This window comes from Papilio polytes, unplaced genomic scaffold, assembly GCF_000836215.1.
Source record: "Papilio polytes unplaced genomic scaffold, Ppol_1.0 DF821044.1, whole genome shotgun sequence".
Taxonomy (NCBI): domain Eukaryota; kingdom Metazoa; phylum Arthropoda; class Insecta; order Lepidoptera; family Papilionidae; genus Papilio; species Papilio polytes.
Window position 1 is genome coordinate 20,392 of NW_013528160.1, and position 18,008 is coordinate 38,399.

Consider the following 18,008-nt stretch of genomic DNA (forward strand, 5'->3'; position numbering starts at 1 on the left):
TTTAGATGAATGGACAGCCTAAGCTGCTGAACCGATCTCGATGAAATTGCGTTTAGGTTATCAGGAAAAAAAATTAGGAAGCGTACCTTCAATAACTTATTTCAATGCTTCTAGAGAGAAGCAAACTAACTTTTTATTAAAGATTCTTATGACGTTTTAAACATCTTTTAACCCTTGTTATTTCTTAATGGAACTAATTGACATGTTAATAGAGAAATCTCATTTATCCGTTGTTAATAATGGCGAAAAGTATTCCTGTAATATTGAATAGTGTGGACGCAGTAGCGGCGTGCGGCCGCGAGCAGCGCAGTGTGTGCGCGGGCGCAGTGCGAGCGGCTTCCGTCTGTTTACTGAACAGTGCTACTGCCGACTGAACATTTATTGTACAGTTTATCTGTTGACTGAACATATGAGTTACAATGGTCGATTACAGCTGAGAGTGTTTTCGTAAGTACTGTTTGTTGTGTTTAGTATTTTTAATTAACAATATAAAGGAAACATGTTTAAATCAAGCATAAAAAAATCAAGCTAAGATTTACTGATTCTAGTATGTTAATTTGTTTCGGATACTTAAATGCACAAGATTAATAAAAAAAAATACTTGTAAACCAGCTATTCCCGTGCGGCTTCATCCGCATGAAATTATAAATTTATTGTTTATGTGTGTCAAATTATCAATTGCTAATGTCAAAATGACATGACATGACAAACCATGGCAACCTTGCTTCCTAGATGTTGGCAGCAACTTATGGTCTCTTTTCCACATTAGGATTCTTATCAAAAATATTTACCCCCTATGTTTAATGGCGTGAAAATATATAGCCTAAAGCGTGACGTAAGTGTAGGGCTTTTCATTAAAAAAAGGATTATTCAAAAATATGCTGTAATTGCTGAGATCTTAGGGAACAAAGAAGTGTGTGTTTACGCTTTATTATAATAGTATAGATAATTATAATTTTTAACAGTAGACGCAGGAAGACAGTTGTCCCCCTTCCTCCTTTAGAGATTAGTTTTAAAATGTACTTCGAAAAAGGTAGCTACTACGCCTGGCATATCAACGGCTATGTGACATCACTCGAGACTTGCGTGTTTTAAAAAAAATAGCTTAGCCTGTCAAGTATTCCTTACAGTAATCTATTTCTTTACTAAATATACACAAAAAGCGTTTTATATTTATCTGCACAACAACAATCATCCATCCATCTAAACAATTACGTTTATCTTACTAATATTATAGCTAAAAGATGGTGGTATGGATGGATGTTTGTTAGGGTCTAGTAATAACTAATGAACGGATTACTATGAAATGTATTGATGTAGAGAATAGTATGGACACGTAAGGTTGCTTATATATGATTCCACGCGGACGGAATCGCGGGCTCAAGCTAGCATTACATAGTTTAATAAGTAATGTAAGTAATAAGCATTAAGTACACGATCTAAAGTATAATTTACGAATGCGTCATTTCCGGGTACTTAAAACTAAGATTTGATAAAATGTTTGATTTTTTTATACTTACATGTTTCTTTTCTTTACAAATTGAAGGAAATGTTAATACTTTTTTCTATGGAATTTTAAAACATGGCTATTAATTCAATGTTTACAGTTAATGTAATCTAATAGCTATTACTTTGTTGAAAGCAGTTATTATCACAAAAATGTTGCGTATCTTAATCAATCGGACACAAAGAATACTGAAACGTAAAAAGAAGCAGAACATAATAACAAAAGAAAGTTAAAAAATACATTTTTTATAATATAAGGTGGCAAACGAGCAAGTGGCCACCTGAATCCACCGAAATGGGAAGCGACCGCTGCCTAAACATCCGCAATTGCAGATGCGTTGCCTACCCTTAATTGACGTAGGAGACGCACATTAAGAAGACATTTCCCCTTCCTTTGCGTCTCCTCCACCGTCAAAACCACTTTTCCTTTCCATCCTTTCCTCTTAAGAAAAGGGTGGAACGGGAAAGGGACTAAAATTAGGCCTCCGGCACCACATCAAACGAAACGCGGAATTGCTTCCACTTCACATCTGTTTTCTGTGTGGTCGTGGTATTTCACCGGGCGAACCGACCCATTCGTGCGAAGATGTTAAAGCGGGCTCTACCACTGTTAAATTTCGATCATTTCGAATTTAGTGGAAGCGCGTAAGCCGTTAAAAGCAAGGATATTTCGAATCAATAATTTTACCTAACATTTTCAGCAGAGTTAGCGCTAAATGTCAGCGCTTTCTATTGTTATAGAAAAAAAAGTAGCTGACTTCCGGCGCTGAAACCGCTCATTGTGTTTCGAATTACATACGAAAATTAAAAAATAAACGCAGACAAAAGCAACTCGACGGTACAGCCACTGAACTTCATTTTAAATAACACACTGGCTGGAAATAAAACAAAAAACAATAACAACAACTCTGCGGATGTTATTAAAAAACATAATTTGATTTTTAAAGTATAGTATACGGAAAACGTTATTTGTATAAGAAAAGAATAAATCCACACGAAAATCAATTAGGTCTAGATAGTGGCAAAAATCAATTTCCCCCGATAACTGTGTTTATTGCTAGATAACCCCGACTGCATTGCGGTTGTTGACCTCTACTCTCACCCGCCAGTCCATCACTCGCGTGCATCATTGCCCACTTACTATGTCAAATGAGAAGTATTAAAAAAATAACACTTGATGGTCGCTCGTTAGCTGAACACGTGCACATGTACGGGAATCTTACTCCGCTTCTCTTTATGTCCCGACCTATATGCAGACTATTGCGACATTCCGAGCTGCAGTTAAGTTTGGATAACATTGTATTTATTAAAAAAAAATAATGTTAGATGAATTGGCCTTTGCTTTGTATTGTAGTAAATAAATTGCTAGTAATTCCAACAATTTAAAAATTATTACAGAGTTGTATTACTATATGAATTCAAGTAAAATGTAGAAATATTTTTTTTTATTGCATTTAAAGTGATCTATTGTCTTTATTTATGGCTTATTTATTAAGCTATTGAATAGTTTTATACATTTATATATGTACTACATTATTCTTAACAACGACAATAAAAATCTTACATGAACATACTGAAAATATCTAGCAAATAGTAAAAGCGAGTGAGATTTTAACTCCGTTTATATTTCTCACTTCTACTATATGTGTTTTGTCCTGTAGTATTGTCTGTGATATTTCGGGGAAGATGACGATTCGAATGACAAATCACTCGTCAAAATAGACTCAGTCATTTAGTCATTTAGTTCCTAGACTTTGGAGAACTTACGGGAAAAACCTTACTTACCCTTTTTGTGAATTGGATAACATTTATAATAGCAATTAATAACTATATTCAATTGGTTTGGACACAAAATGTCGGTAAATAGTCGCATGTTGCATTTTGTTTAATTGGTGAGTAATTTTGCGGCCAGTGACTCTTACTTTCCTTACAATATTTCTCCGTAAGCGTTATTACTTAGTAATGTTTTTACCTGTAAGTGAATAAGTGAATTTTGTGATTCACAAACAAATGCATAGCGAATGCATGAACTTCGACATTTTCTTTTGTTTCTATTGAACTTTGTTATTATAGAAATTCGTACTTATAATGTAAATGAGAAAGTTTAGATGGATCCATCTAGGATGTTTGTTAGGTATCTTGGGAACATTTTCGCAAGAAATTTTCAAATTTGGCTACTCTTTTTAACCATGCGGGAAAAAGATAATAATCTTAAGTATAATTATAGATGAGAAACTATTAATTGAAACATTAATTTAAATACGTTACTTACAATTACCTTAGTGCAGATTTAAGACTCCTTTGATAACTACTAAACGACTCCGAATGAGGAGGTTAATTTTTAACCTTAAAAACTAATTTCACATATATCCGTTAACCCATCCAAACTTTTCCAATAAGTATAAATTACAAGCTGTTGCTCCCGACTTCGCCCGCTTGAAAATAAAAATAAATAAAAAATGTAGCCTATGTTACTAATTGATAACGTAGCTTTGTAATGATGAAAGAATTTTGGAATCAGCCCAGTAGTTTTTGAGTTACTTCATACTTACAAAAATATAAATCTTTGCACTTTATATAAGTAAAGATAAGTACTACTACTTACTACTATTGCTTCATAAAATGTTTATATGAGGAATTGTCAGAACGCATGCCTCTCATATGTTTTGTTTACAAGCCCTTTCATTACAAGGTTGACGCGCGACGCGATCGCTTCCGTGAAATTGATATTGTTAGTAAATGCTTATTTACATCAGGCTTTGTTTGATTGGAACACGAAATAGCAAATCTTTAGCACGATCACGAACATAATAACGATGAACGTTGTACGGTAAACGTCAATGGAAATGTAAACATACACGCTTGTAACCCAAAGGGGTAAAACTTAAATATCACAACTAGTAGGTTATTATTAGTAATAATTGGAAGTTTAAAAATAGGTGTAGATTTTACTAACAATAATGTAACTCTTATTATAAGAGGGTATGGTTAGATAATAATTAAAATAGATGGCGCTGCAAACAGCTGTAAATATATTTGCGTTCATTTAAAAGTAAAAGCATGTTTATATTAAATACTAACAAGTTTTATAAGGAACATAATTGTAAAGTTATCATTGTTGCAAAAATCTTGTGGATGAATATTTAATAACGTACTGGCCGCCAAGACAGCAATAGACTAAATTGTATAAAATAAACAAGGAGGATTTTTAGGCGCGAGTGAGAGTGAAATGCAAGACTGCAAAACATGGTCCAAACAATCAGAATTTAAAAACGATTTTTAATAAATAGTACCATCATACAAGAGCAACACCATAAAAATTATAACAAAAAAGGTAACACATTGCATATATCAGATTTTAATTTTTTTTTAATAAAGCAATAGAAGACAGGCGCGTAGTAAGATTTTCGCGCCATAATCTAGGCGTCCCGGGCAGTCGCGAGGCGATGGTGTCACGGCGGGGTCCAGTAGGAGGCGAGGGTGGCGGGGTACGGGCAACGCATCAGGTGTGTGTGACGTCATCCACGCGTTTGCCCCGTTTTGCATATGTAGTGTTTGAAAAACGAATAATTAAAAACGCGAGTGATGTTATTTTAGAAAAAATAAGTGCTATTTCACTAATGTTTTATTGAAGTTTTAAGGTCTTTTAATTGGTTTAGTTTTCTTTGTTGAGAGTTGTAGTAATTAAGTTGTACAAATTAGTTCAGACTTGAGCGCGTGACAACATAGATAAAGCCAAGTTTAATTCCATATTCTATTAAAATTTTGACGTCTAACAAATTGTAATCGACGCTTATGAAGCAAATTGTTTAAGATTCGTTTCAGTGTTCGGCTGTTAGTGTTAAAAATGATAATGTACATTTTTATCACATCTGTCAACCTTTTTTTTGTCGAAGGGGAATGCTTTACGCATACTCCGTGCCTCGGGGCAGACACGAGAGTTATGTGGGACTCTCCCGCCATAATAAGGGGCATACCTCACTAAACTCCTCCGTTCCCTGGCCTGGCTATTGTGTGGGGCGCTATGGGATCGCAACATCTGCCAATTACTCCAAGATCACTAGACCCGACTGTACTCTAAAAATTGCTTCAAAATATAACATTCCCAGTGTAAACTGAGTTATATTTTAAACCAAGGAAAGTATACTATATCTGTTTGAACACCTGTTATTTGTAATAACCACAAATATCAGGGTTTGTCATTCTCTGACATGCGTGAATCATTAAAGAATTTACATACCCAAAGTAAGAATGCCCTTTGTTCTAAAATTCCCGTTCTCTTCATAGATCCATCCAAATAATCAATTTCAATTGAACAATTATTTCGTATACTTTATTCCTGCTATTGTGTTCTTTAAATTTTATATTACGTCTATAGTCATAGTAATATTCGACTATTGTAAAAAATCATCTTTTATAAAAACAATTGAATATTATATCTTTAATTATGACTGAATCCATTCTTATGATTGCCGTCACAATAAAGATTTTAAAATTGTTATGTCTCATTATTATTGCTTACTTTGTAAAGACAATATAAATATAAACATATCTTTATTACTTTCTACAAGTTTCTTATGTTTATTGTGCAAATGCATAGTATTACTTAAGGCCTAATAAATTAGTGTAGTGGTAGAGATTTAACATCTTCGCACGAATGAGCACTCGCCCGGTGTAATACCACGACCACACAGAAGACAGGCGTTTCGTCTGATGAGAGTAGTGCCGGAGGGTAATTTTAGTCCCCTTTACACCCTTTTCTTAGGAGGAAAGGATGGCAAAGAAAAGTGAATTTGACAGTGGAGGAGACGCATAGGAAGGTGAAATGTCCTCTTTATGTACGTCTCCTTTTCCGCCAATTAAGGGTAGGCAACGCATCTGCAATTGCGGATGTTTAGGCAGCGGTCGCTTTCCATTCCGGTGGATTCCGGTAGCGGCTTGCTCGTTTGCCTAATATAAAAAAAAAACTGTCAGTTATAAAAAAAACGTTTTTAGTGGGCTTTGAGATAATTTACTAAATATTGTAGTAACGAATTACAAAACTGTGAGCATGGAAAAAATGTAATATATAAAAAAAACTGCTTTATGAATAGTAATGTATCAATTGGAAGCAATTCTGCGTTCCATTAGATTGCAGTTTTTGTGTAAATTAAAACATTCATGCTTCTGGAAGTTTGGATGAAAGTGTTATGTGTATGGGCTTGTATGTGGTTTGATGGGTCATACAATAGCCATACATCTTGTGCAAGCGCTTACGTGACCGTTATGGTGCATTGTGATCGAGTTATATAAACCTAAAATGTCACTGCACGGTTTCACTTAATATCTAGACTTCAGACATATTGCAGGTGAATAATATTTTCCTTATAATTTTTTTTTGGGGAAACAAAAAAGCAGACATTTCAGTGCTACTATAGAATTTAAATAGCAATTTTTTAAATTGAATATTTTACAGAAATTATATATATACATTTTTTAATTTTTCTTTATAACATAAGGTGGCAAACGAGCAAGCGGCCAAGCGGCCAGCGGCCTTCCTCTTTCCAACCTCTCCTTATAAGAAAAGGGTGGTAAAGAGAAATGAACTTAAATTAGGCCTCCGGCACCACACTCATCAGACGAAACACGGAATTGCTTCCATTTCACGCCTGTCTTTGTGTGGTCGTGGTATTACTGGGGGCGTGCCGGCCCTACAGTGCTAAGATGTTAAAGCGGGCATTACCACTGTTAAATGTAATGTTTCACAGAATTAAAATGAAATATTTTATAATTAATAGTAAATAATATTGTAGTTTATATCTAGTCGTAGTTATAGTGTTTACAAACTTTCGTTTTTTTGGCACGGAGTATAGTTTATATTTATAAGAACGTAAACTAATGCCGTTGAGTGTACCGTATCAATGCATTTTGGCGGCGCTCTCTGCATTTATAAACAAACACGAGACAAAGGCAACGTTCACATTACATCGGAATACACGTGTTGATTCAGTTCTTAAAATACTATACTCTTTGTTAGTACGAACTGATTAGGGACGCGCATAAAATATTTTGATTCGACGCCAATAGCTGCGAGTTTACACTGTGTATACCAAAACAAAAACACATTTATTTTTTTCATTACCTGACACAATTTTTGCGTCGTGTGTTCGCGATTAAATCCATTGCAAGTGTGACTAAAAGTACGCACTCGTATATCATACTTACTAATATTATAAATGCGAAAGTTTAGATGGATGGATGGATGTTTGTTAGAGTTTGAAGCCTAAACGGCTGAACGGATTTTGATGAAATTTGGCATAGATATAGAAGATAGTCTGGAAGAAAACATAGGCTACTTGCATTTGTTTTTTAAATTCCGCGCAGACGGAGTCGCGGGCGAAAGCTAATTAAAAATGTAAATTCAGTGGCTGTTGCCCGCGACTTCGTTCGAACCAGACATTTCTCGGGGATGACTCCGAATCCCATGTGTACTCCAGACTTTGTTTTATATCTGTGCCAAATTTCAATAAGATATGTTGCACCGTTGCAGAATGATCGAGTAAACATTAAAAAACTAAATTAATAAATCCCACGGGAACCGTAACTATTCCCAGGATACAAAGTAGCCTATGTGTTCTTCCAGATTATGGTCTAAACCTGTGCCAAATTTCATGGAGATCCGTTCAGCCGTTTAGGCTACAAACTAACAAACATCCATCCATCGTAACTTTGGCATTTATAATCACTTATATTATAAATATTTATATAATATAAATATAAATATAAATTAATTTATATTCTAATCTTTATTATTTAAAAGCAAATTAAATAATCAAAATGATTTTAATAAAACATTTTATGTGGCATTTTAAAATATTCACATAATTTTATAACACAATTTTGTAAAAATCAAACGAATATAATTTAGTCATATTATATGTTTGTTCACTAATCGGTAACGAAAATAAATGGACATTTAGTTAAATTATGCTGTTAAACGAACCGAAATGCGAGTGTTAAAACCTTGCTTTTTGACCGGTCATAAGGTTGAAAGTTCTCTGACACCTGAATAAATATTATTTTTACAAATCCTATAAATATTTCTACGAGTTTTTATATTATAAGGTCACATTGGGAAAAAATACGTAACCTTTCTTATCGACATGGAATAGAGAAAGTAATTCTAGAATCTGCTCAATTATTTTTTTAAACTGTCCTCTACTGCAGATATTAACTGAGACCTGCCTTGAAAAAGGTTTATAAATAAAGGTGTAATATTAATTGTATTTATTACTACAAGTAATCAACAATAAATAACATCGAATAGTCTAATTCCGGTATTAAACACATTTATTATTAGGTCAAATACAAAGGATTACACAAATAAGATATCAAACTCGTGCTTAGGAAGTGGGTTCCATTTGTTTTAGATAAATTATAATTATTGGGATACGCTTAATAAAATTTATTAGTATACTGAGACAATCTTGAGTGCAGTGTGTATCTTTGCAGTTCGGGGAGCCATGCCCTGCGGGAGTCGAAGCAGCTGAACGTGTGCTGAAATGTTGAAAAAGGAATCGAAGGGCAAGGTGAGTAACATCTTTATTACGGTAACAGACCTTATTTGAAGACTACCTGTTGCTTGCGACTTAGTCTGCGTCTAATGGTGAAGTAATTTTCAAAATCGACTCAGTTTTTACATTAAGAAAGGAGTGTATTCAGATATGACGGCTGATAGAGATGTTTGGAAGAGTAGCACATACTGTGCCGAACCTCCGTAAGGGATAAGGGTAAGTGGATGATGATGACGATGACTCAGTTTTTACGTTAAATGAATACATACAAAAATACAAATCTTTCCTCTTTATAGTATTAGTATGGACTAGTTTTTGCTCGCGACTTCGTCCCCGCAGAATTCAAAAAAAAACAACAAGGTCTTCTATCTCTTAATTACTCATTAGACAATAATCTGAATAAAAGTTTCAGCTACTTGTTTGTAAGCTGCATTATTCTGTGTCTTGTCCAGATGTCGGAGGAGGGCAGCACCGGGGAGGGGCAGTTCAACCTGGAGGGCATCCTGAGCGAGCTGGGCAGCTTCGGCAAGTACCAGCTGCTGCTGCTGCTACTCCTCGCCTTCCGTGATTCCTTCCTCAACATGTGTAACTTTAACTACGTCTTCACTGCCGCTGAGGTCGCTTACAGGTCGGCTTGCACTTTTTATTAAGTTCTGTTAGAGTTACTATGAAACAAGTGAATGGTAACCCATTCAGTGCATACTTGTCAAACCATAAAAATCATAGCGGCGCTGAAAGTGTTAAAAAAACTATCGCCGATTTATTCACAGTAACGAAGGGTTTTCATTGTCGTAAAACTACTGAATAGTCATATTGTGATCGCTATTGTTTTCTTTGAAAACTAGAAAAGATTAAAGAGTTTCAATACAAGTGTTAGCTAAGTGAAGTTTAATTGTATTGCGAAGTTAAGACTTGGCACTCTGACGTATTTGAGGGTTAATTAAATGTCTATTTAAAGTATCGATAAATCCTGAAAGATATTAATAAGACTTATGTTACCAATAAGTTACTCCGCATTATTGAATTCCGTATTTATTTCTAAGTTAGAGCAATGAACAGATAAACTGCATTTCAAATGACGACATAAAGTTATGGGACAGTAATTGATGTCTGTGTTACAAAATTATACCCTAGTACTTATTGTGTACATAATAAACAATATTACATAAGTTACATTCTATTTTCTTCAGTTTTGAATTTATCATACATCTAAAAGTCTACAGTATATTTTTAGAAGACTTTTTAAAACTTAATAATATATATTTTAATATTAGATTACGAACGTGAAGTAAGTAGCCCGTGTTCTTTAAGACTGTGGTCTATATCTATGCCAAATTTCATTGAGATCGGTTGAGCAGTTTAGTGTACAAACTCTAACAAACTCCATCCATCTAAACTTTCGCATTTATAATATTAGTAATATATTAAGAAGTAAGATTGTAAATGAATGCAATTCGGTATTCATTATTTTATATGATATAAATGTAGGAATAATAAATTATTAATGTCAGAGTCTGTTCATGTTAGAATAACACGGTTGGTAGAGCACAATCTTTACAAGTGTATTTGTCGTTATTTCAAGAACCTCACCTTCAATAATATTCCTTATCCCATGATGAGAGTAGCGTATTAGTCAAATATTTCTAAATTACATCGCACAATATTTTCTCGACTATATTATGAAGCGTTATAAGCGTCGGTGGATCAGAGATTTAAGCATTTGACTCGTAATCTATAGGTCCTGGGTTCGAATGCAATGTAACAATCTGATTTTAAATTTAAAAAGTTTTTTATGGTGAAGGAAAACATTGATTTAAACCAGCATATATCAGCGAAGAAATTCAAAGACATGTGTGAAGTCAACTCGCAATGTGCTACCGTGGTTAATACTTAGTCACCTTTAACTTACTCTCCAAGTAGCCACATAGTTTACGTTAAGTTACTCTATATTATGCTTGGTATGTTATAAAAATGTGGCTTGCAATAAAATCCATAATTACAGATGTCACGTACCGGAATGTGAGAAAACCGACATCAGATTCAACGCGAGTTGGGTGTCATCGATCTTGTCGAATAGATCGGAAGCGTGTCATAGATTAACACCGCACAGAGCGGACAATGTCACTGAGGTCGAAGGCTTGTGGAATCTGAAGGTCGATAATAGTAGTTGCTCTTTGCGGATGTTTGATGAGAAAGAGACAATGCCCTGTGAAAAGATCGTATATGAAGACTACAATAGTATTGCTGCGGAGGTGAGGATTGATTAATTAATAATGATAGCTTTATTGATATTTGTTAAGACATTTAAATTATCGAATAAGTTAACTAAAATAATTCTGACTAAATTAATTGCCCTTCTAAGGCAAATTAATTAGTTTTATTGTTTGGTAACTTTTTTTGCATTTAATTGCAAACTTAATGTTAACTTTTACAAATAACAAATTTTGATGCAATCATCAATCGTTTAACTATTTTATTGTAAGGTTTTATATTGTTAATTTAAATAACAAAGTCGTCTAACGCATGCAAACATTCATTGTCATGGTCAACACAAGTTGCAAATAAAAAGGTACAAAATTGACACAGGTGTACACAAATTGCCAACTACGCGGACAAGATTATGGCCTACACATAACAATTTATTACGTCACAGTTTGATAAACACGGAAAGTGAACATACATTCAACATAGTTTTTTTTAATTATGTTATAGTATAATGTTTTTATAATAAAAATAGATTTACCCCTATCGGCAGAATACTGATAATATTTAAATAAATACGTAACAGCGTCTTAGGCCGCGTAAACTTCAAATCCATTAAAATTTCAATGTCAGTCGTAAGCGAACCGCCTCGTTTCAGTATTGGGCTGTATTGTATTTGATTTATTGTAATTAATACAAGCATTATGATTTAACTGAATTTAAAAATATATTTCGTATGTTTTCAGTTCGACCTGGGTTGCCAGCCGTGGAAGCGGACACTAATAGGAACTGTTCATAATTTAGGACTTGTCTTCTCTTTCATTGTATCCGGTGTTATATCCGACAGGTATGTACTATCGGGGAAATTTGCGGTGTTACACTCTAAACAGTTATATAAAGTTTTGTATGACGCGACCAATAGAACATGTATAAATGTGTGTAAGAAAACATGATAATCCGTAGCACACGGCTAATTTCTTTTACTATCATATTGTCTGTGCATTTCAGTGATTCCTAATTATTTATTTGTAATTGGCGCAATTTGTCTCTAATAAACAAGGCAAGTTGTCTAAATGGTACATCGAGAAATGCCTTGCCTGTACATTATATCAATAACGTATTTTTTTCTATATCGTAATATAGGATTATTCCCAACCGTCACACCACTCTGTCCCCTCGTGGTGACAGATGAGAACAAAGATTTATTTGTCACACCATTTGCGACGAGGGGATGGTTGGATCTTATTTTAATTCATAACGGTTCCATCTGTCACCTTATTGGTGATAGTTGGACTAAAAGGTGGGACGGATGAAGCTTCTTATTCTCACGTGGGGACAGAGCGAGATGACGGTTGGGAATAATCTGTAATGTAAAATATCCAGGTACGGTCGTAAAGTGATAATTGTGGTGACTCCACTAATGGTGGGCGCAGCGGGACTTCTCAAATCCTTCTCCGTCAATTACTGGATGCTCCTTATCCTTGAATTTCTAGAAACGGCACTAGGATACGGGAACGCATCTCTTGTATTATGTAAGTTAGATATTTGATATCACAACTTTGTAACTCTTTGTAGCATTTACACGTAATAGTAACTTAATATCTGCTACGATTTGCACGTGATCTCATTGCGTTTTATACTTAAAAATGACAACAAAAGATTGCATAAACTGAATAGACAAGAATAACCCTTTTAGATAACACTAGCTGTTGCTCGTGACTTCGTCTGCGGGGAATAAAAAATAGTCATAACGTAGCCTATATTACTCAGATAACATAGCTTTTTAATGGTATTTTTTTTTAAATCAGCCCAGTAATTTTAGAGTTATTCCAATACATACAAAAATATAAATCTTTCCTCTTTATAATATTAGGAGCCTGTCCCACCAAATTGTTAATTGTCTGATAACAATCCAATGTGTAAAAGATGTGATGGAAATATAGGATTTTGTTCTCTTATGACAGTGACGTCATTTTTAAGCTATCCGAGACTATCAGCCAGTGGTGGGACAGGCCCTAAGTATAGACTAGTACTAGTATATACAAGCAACATCTCTAGTAGAATATTCTAAGCGATACCAATTATTACTTTCAGCACTTGAAACAGTCAGTCAGAAGAGCAGAGTAGTATACTCCTGTATAGCTGACATCCTCTCAAACTTTGGGGGAGCATTTTTCGGTTTGATAGCCTGGAAGATCCCCTACTGGCGGCACATGATGCGGGCTATTTACGCTCCACTGCTGGTCGTGGTCTTCTACATATTTCTAGTAGACGAGGGAGTCCGGTGGCTCCTCGCACATAACAAGAAGGACGAAGCTGTACGAGTACTGAACAAAGTTGCTAAGATCAATAATATCACATTATCGAACAAAGCAAAAGCAATGCTGACTAAAATAACTGAAGAGAGAAGTAAAGCTGATCAGGTAATTTTGTTAGATATATTTTTGGTGAGTTCTCAAGAGAAAAGGTATCGAAAACATGAGCAAAATTGTAAATATTTTGAAGTATAATTAGCAGTAGAGAACTAGGGTAGTGTTTTCCAAATTTCTATAAATAAAGTGCTGAAAAAAACCGATAACCAAATATTTTCGATCAAACAATTACCTTTGTAAAGAACTGAATCACGCGTTCCAATTTTCCAAGACGCAAAATGCTAAATATTATGATATTTTCTAATAGTTTCTAATACAAATAATCTATCACCTGGTGCGATCATCGCCAGTAGATTTTGCATACTATAACTGTTTTAAGAAACAATTAAATATAAACTTACCATTGTTGGAATGTTTTCACATTAAGCTTGTTTTGGATCATTTGCGATCTCCTCAAGGTTGTTTGTGCAAATCATTATTTATATTATTATAATAATTTGAATAATCTTTAAAAGATTTACTTTCTCTCTCAGATTTACCTAACTGTGAAATATAACTACAATTGTAAGAAATACAGGTTTCACACAGACAGTAACTAGAAACTAACCATTAGAATATCTTGTTAATTTTTTAGCAACCATTTCATTAATTTCTAGATTTTTATTATCAAATTACACGTAATATTTCAGATAGTACAAACACGTTCTGAAGATCCACCTCCCATCTTCTCTGTGCTGCGCTCAAAGAAGATAGTCCTCCGCATCGCCTTGATCTCCGTCAGCTTCTTCTGCTGCATGTTCGTGTTCAGCGGCGCCATCATCAACTCCACCAGCATCTCCGGCAACAAGTACCTCAACTTCTCTGCCATGATGCTGGTGGCCATCCCCACACGCATCATCACGGCGCTCACCCTCACCAGGTTCGGCAGGAAAACGCCGATCTGTGTCGCCTACTGTCTTTGTGCTACGTTCTTCATGGCTTCTGCGTTTGTGCCTAAATGTAAGAATATTATTGTCTTGTTATCATATATGTAGATAAACTAGATTATAGACACAAAAGATTAGGAAAAAAGGAAAGAAAAAAGCAATAAAAAATAAGAGTTACTTATTGGAGTAAAACTAATTTTTACAAAATCAGTGGGACTGTCCTGTAAAACCAGTGTTTCAGAAGACAGGGTCTTCTCTTAACTATTATTTAGTTATATAATGTTTTAAATCATGAATTGTTCAATTATGTATATTCCTGCTTTTTATTGTAATGTGTTTTATATCTTGAAGCACTGATGGCTACCCTAATTCCTTCGATTAACACTTAAAGTGACGGAGATTTTTCTATTCTTTCAATTTCTGCGGTACCAGGTGTAGCGCACCCTGTGTAGTGTATACAGTTCCTATTTCCACTTGTAGCTTGATACATACCAGGTGTTTAAAACCTGGTTTCGCATTCAACGTGTTACATTTTTCTTCTATAGGATTTTACGGGTAATATTTTTAAAGGTTATGTTTTTTAACTTGTTCAGCGATGTGGTGGGCATCCCTGGTGTTCTACCTGGCGGGCAAGATGTGCAGCAGCTACGGGCTGTTCTCGATGCTGGTGGTGACGATGGAGGTGTTCCCCACCACGTCGCGCAACTCCCTCACCAACGTCGCCAACACGGTGGGCCGCCTCGGCTCAGTGCTGGCGCCGCAAGCGCCGCTACTGGTAATCCTAACTCGTTACTATTGTTATAGAGGACATTGTGAAAGATGTTTTTTTTTTTATATTACGAGGTGGCAAACGAGCAAGCGGCCACCTGAATCCGCCGAAATGGCGAAGCGACCGCTGCCCATAAACACCTGCAATTGCAGTTGCATTGCCTACCCTTAAGCGACGGAAGAGGAGACGCACGTAAAGAGGATTTTCCCCTTCCTATGCGTCTCCACCGTCAAATTCACTTTTTCTTTCCATCCTTTCCTATTTCGAAAAGGGAAAGGGACCAAAATTAGGCCTCTAGGATATGCTTTTTTGATTTTAGCGTCGTTGCCCTAACATGTATTTAACAGTGGTAGAGCCCGCTTTAACATTTTCGCTTGGTGAAATACCACGACTACACAGAAGACGTGAAGTGGAAGCAATTCCGCGTAGAATCTGATTAGTGTGGTGTCGGAGCACATGTGCCGATCCTCCGTACCTACAAGGACAAGTTGATGACGTTACTAATCACTATTTAATTATCCTGTACATTAGCAGCCTAACAAATAAATGAATTATAACACAGTTTAGACTACGCTTTCTGGGCCATATCAACCTTCGTTTGATTGATTGTATTTTTTATCTAATACTGGAAAATTCCATGCATAAAAATCACTTAACATCAGTTTTAATAATAAAATAAGTTCAAAACTTTTTTATATATTGAGGACGCAAACGAAAGAGCGGCCATTAGAACCTACAAGACGAAAGGATCGCTGCCGATAGAGTTAAAGAGGCGTTGCCTACTCTTAAGGCTGACGGAAGAAGAGACGCATATAAAGAGGACATTTCCCTTATCTACGAGTATACTTCTTAACCTTCAAATCCACATTCCCTTAGAAAAGGAATAAAAATCAAGCCAAAAAGCACACTCATCAGACTGCACACGGAATAACTACCACTTGACGCCTATCTTCTATGTGCTCATGCATACGAGCAGGTTCTACAGAAGATGTTATGGTTCTTCTGTTAAAATACTGTATAGGATAGATTTTAAACTCATATTAATATTGTTTTCATGTTCCAGGGCCAGTATATGTCTGGTTTACCTAGCGTAGTGTTCGCTTTAGTAGCACTAGGCCCTGCTGTGCTCGCCCTCTTCCTCCCAGACACGAGCAGGACGCCGCTGCCCGACCGGGTCGCTGATGCTGAAAGACTTGATGAGTCGCCCGACCCTACACTAGAGAGGGTCACGACATCCTAACAGTGATAGGAAAGAACAGTACTTTTTTGTTAGTACAGTCGGGAAAACTGACGGTGTTCATAATATTACAATCGCTTGAAACGAGACGCGAAACAAAAAAATTACGTCTTTACGAAAAATTTAATCTGTGTTACACAGTTTCTTTTTATTATTTAATTGCACCCTCTTTTATAATAAAATATTATTTATTGGTCAAAACAGGTACAGAACATATAAAAATAAAACAAAAAACAGTTCTCGATCAAAAGGAGAAAGCTCAGCTGATGCGGCCTCCAGCTTCACCCTGAAGGCCGCGCTGGTTTTCCCTCCCCTTAACTTCAATTGAATGGTTCAATTTATTATATTATTTATCTAATAAATATTAGGATGCGGAGTTTATCTCGGTTTCAATAAACAATATTTTTCAAGAAGGAACACCGCAGATTTCCACGACTGTACATTCCAGTTGACTCGACACTGCATTATTTGCTCTAATGTTACACTCGTTTGCAACAAGACTGTGCCAATATTACCGCGTGGCAAATGAACAAATTGTACAAGTGGAATGTGACGTCATAAAGTGTGAAATTGACAATAAGTGTGATTTTTTTTAGTGTAAGTGTACAGTGTAGAATTAAAACTCAATTTTTGAGTAAACATATTTTTATTATAAGATAGTTTTATAAAAGAAAGATCTAGAGAGAATCTCACTGTTACAATTTTTATATACTAATCTATTCTAGTAAAACATTTTATTTTACTTTATATACAAGTGTGTAATAATTTTAAATGCGATATCAAATTATTACATAAATAGGCAATTACTTAGAAAAGCTGAATGTGATACATTTCTCTTCTTCCTTTCTTCATTGCTGAAGGTCGTGCTTGCCCTGGTAAGCCTTTACTGAGTCATCGACCAGCTGCCTCCTGTCTTCTGCTCGTCTCAGGGCAGTTGGGATGTTGAGTCCCAGTATGGACTGAACCTGATCGGTCCATCGGGTAGGTGAACGGCCCCGTGACCTTTTGCCCTTGATCTTTCCAACCACTACTAGGTTATCCAAATTGTCAGGTTGTCTACTGTCTACTGCCGAAGTGTCTCAAAACTCGTCGGTAGCATATTGTGAACATTCTGGTAGATATTTTTCATTGATACATTTACAGTAATAGTAAATTTTCTGTCTTTACATTTATGCATTTAAAAAAATTATATTTTAAATGTGAAATATCTAGATATCAGTGCCAGTGCTAATTTTTTTATCAACATTATTATGAAAACGTAAAAATTCTAACCTTGAAGTTTTCTAGACAAGTTTTTATCACATAATTTATTATAATTATGATTTTTCATAATTTTAATTTTATTTATAGTTATTTATATTAAACGGCTGGCATTGATTTTCTTCGTGTAATTAATTACTTGTATAATAAGATAATGCTTGTACCAAATAAAGTATTTATTTT

General features: G+C 35.1%; 1 protein-coding gene across 1 annotated transcript; it reads left to right on the forward strand.

The window, feature by feature from the left end:
• Positions 1-308: 308 nt before the first annotated feature.
• On the forward strand, positions 309-17,205 carry LOC106109920 (organic cation transporter protein-like). The gene is made up of 10 exons (XM_013291579.1): positions 309-447; positions 8,998-9,074; positions 9,512-9,687; positions 11,062-11,311; positions 12,008-12,108; positions 12,645-12,793; positions 13,356-13,684; positions 14,323-14,632; positions 15,153-15,334; positions 16,392-17,205. Exons 2-10 carry the CDS (start codon positions 9,048-9,050, stop codon positions 16,566-16,568), a joined length of 1,701 nt encoding a protein of 566 aa, XP_013147033.1. The 5' UTR covers positions 309-447; positions 8,998-9,047; the 3' UTR covers positions 16,569-17,205.
• The last annotated feature ends 803 nt before the right edge of the window (positions 17,206-18,008 follow it).

Coding starts and splice junctions, on each gene's coding strand:
- LOC106109920 (XM_013291579.1), top strand. CDS start 9,048: ATGTTGAAAAAGGAATCGAAGGGCAAG. Junction 12,109..12,644: donor TCCGGTGTTATATCCGACAG/GTATGTACTATC, acceptor TAAAATATCCAG/GTACGGTCGTAAAGTGATAA. Junction 13,685..14,322: donor AGAGAAGTAAAGCTGATCAG/GTAATTTTGTTA, acceptor GTAATATTTCAG/ATAGTACAAACACGTTCTGA.